This window comes from Phaethon lepturus, unplaced genomic scaffold, assembly GCF_000687285.1.
Source record: "Phaethon lepturus isolate BGI_N335 unplaced genomic scaffold, ASM68728v1 scaffold14568, whole genome shotgun sequence".
NCBI classification, from domain to species: domain Eukaryota; kingdom Metazoa; phylum Chordata; class Aves; order Phaethontiformes; family Phaethontidae; genus Phaethon; species Phaethon lepturus.
In genome coordinates, this window is record NW_010555605.1 from 64,898 (window position 1) to 66,458 (window position 1,561).

The following is a 1,561-nucleotide window of genomic DNA, read 5'->3' on the forward strand; positions in this document are numbered from 1 at the left end:
GAGATTATTGTTGTTATGTAGACTACACACATCTATCAGGGGGTGGTTTCCTAGTTATGTTCATAACGTCTCCTCCAGAGGGGTACATATCAAACAAGATGCTGGTCCATTAAAATCTTTGCCATACTGTTGTTAGGCAGCGTTAGATGGGAGCCACATTCTCCCCATCCCATGGCCACCCCACCTGCTCTTCTACTGCATTCCTATCACCAAAAGCCAGGACCCCAATCATAATCTTCCTATTTCTTTTTTCTCTTCCACCTTCCTGCTGTTGCCTCCTTCAGTTGGGACCCATGACTCCTGCTTCCCTCACCTTGATATTGCATGCCCACTATCCTAGTGTTCCTTCATCATCAAGCCTTTCCATTTCCACTTTATCACAATCTGTAGTCCACACAGTAGAAGTCACTACCTCCAGCTGGAGCAAGGTACCATGTGTCTGGGAGCAGCACATAGCTTGCAGGCTTTTTCAGAGTGACTGGTTTGAATGAGGCCATGGAAATGAAGATCCAGAAACATCATCTTGATGAGATATCCATATATGTTAATTACATACATCCTGTGAATCTTGATTCATTGTAAAGTTCTCTAAGATTTTTTTGATTAAAGCAGTATAGAATGTTACTATAAGGTAAAACAGAGACAGAAATAATAAGAATCTAACATCTATGGTCCTTATTTCTAGACTAAGGAAGATCTAGGCAATGCTAAATACCTGAATAAAAAACTTAAATTAGAAAATAAAGCTGTGTGCCAGAAGTATGGACAAATACTGGAAGAAGAACAATGCTGGGCTATAAAAAGGGATGAGATGGCAGCAAAGTAAGTATTACCTGTCAGCTTTTGAATAGAGATTTTTAAAATTTTGTGATTTTATGACTAAAGCTTTTCTTGCTACATAGTGAGATCATATTTCTGACAAAGTATCTAACTTACTTCTTTTTTCTTCTGGTAGATTGGGGAAATTATCTGTTTTGCTGGATGAAAAGCTTGAATTTCTGGCAAATCATATGATGGAAAAGAAAAACCTAGAGAAAAAAATTGAAAAACTTGAAGACAGCCTACTGTATGTAATCTTTCAATATTGACAATAGTAAATGGTCTCAGTACTGTTTACTCAGGCGTTCAAGTGGTTTAAGAGATTCTGAAATGTAACATTCAACACGGAATTTAAATGGGTTTATAAACTATACTAGTAGGCTGGTATGAAACCTCATATAACAAAGAGGTTAGTTGCCAGTTACCCTAATCTAATATGCGGTTTCTTATCACCAAGTAATGAACATACAAATAATGAAGGATATTGAAGCAGTGCAGAATGTAGAACTTCACAAATACTCTGAAGTCCATACTGTGGTACCAGGTCTTAGACCAAGCCACTGCCCATTTATGGTTGTATCTGGGAAAAATCTGCTTTTACTCAGATAAATCTAAGTAAGCACAGATTTTCCCTGTGCACAGAAGTGCTCTGAAGAAGAAATCTTTGGCTTGTATAGTCTAAGCAGAACAGACATCCTGTGCCCTACGCGGTGGGGTATGGCTGGGAGGAGCATGGCCAAAG

The 1,561-nt window shown here is 38.6% G+C and overlaps 1 protein-coding gene across 1 annotated transcript in view; it reads left to right on the top strand.

The window, feature by feature from the left end:
- Nucleotides 1-1,066, top strand: part of LOC104624771 (MAR-binding filament-like protein 1) — a gene marked incomplete at its 3' end in the record, with an annotated part of 14,085 nt that extends 13,019 nt beyond the window's left edge. The window contains exons 9-10 of the mRNA XM_010292221.1: nt 686-822; nt 956-1,066. Coding sequence (XP_010290523.1) covers nt 686-822; nt 956-1,066 — 248 coding nt within the window. The remainder of the gene's footprint in view (nt 1-685; nt 823-955) is intronic.
- Nucleotides 1,067-1,561: the final 495 nt, after the last annotated feature.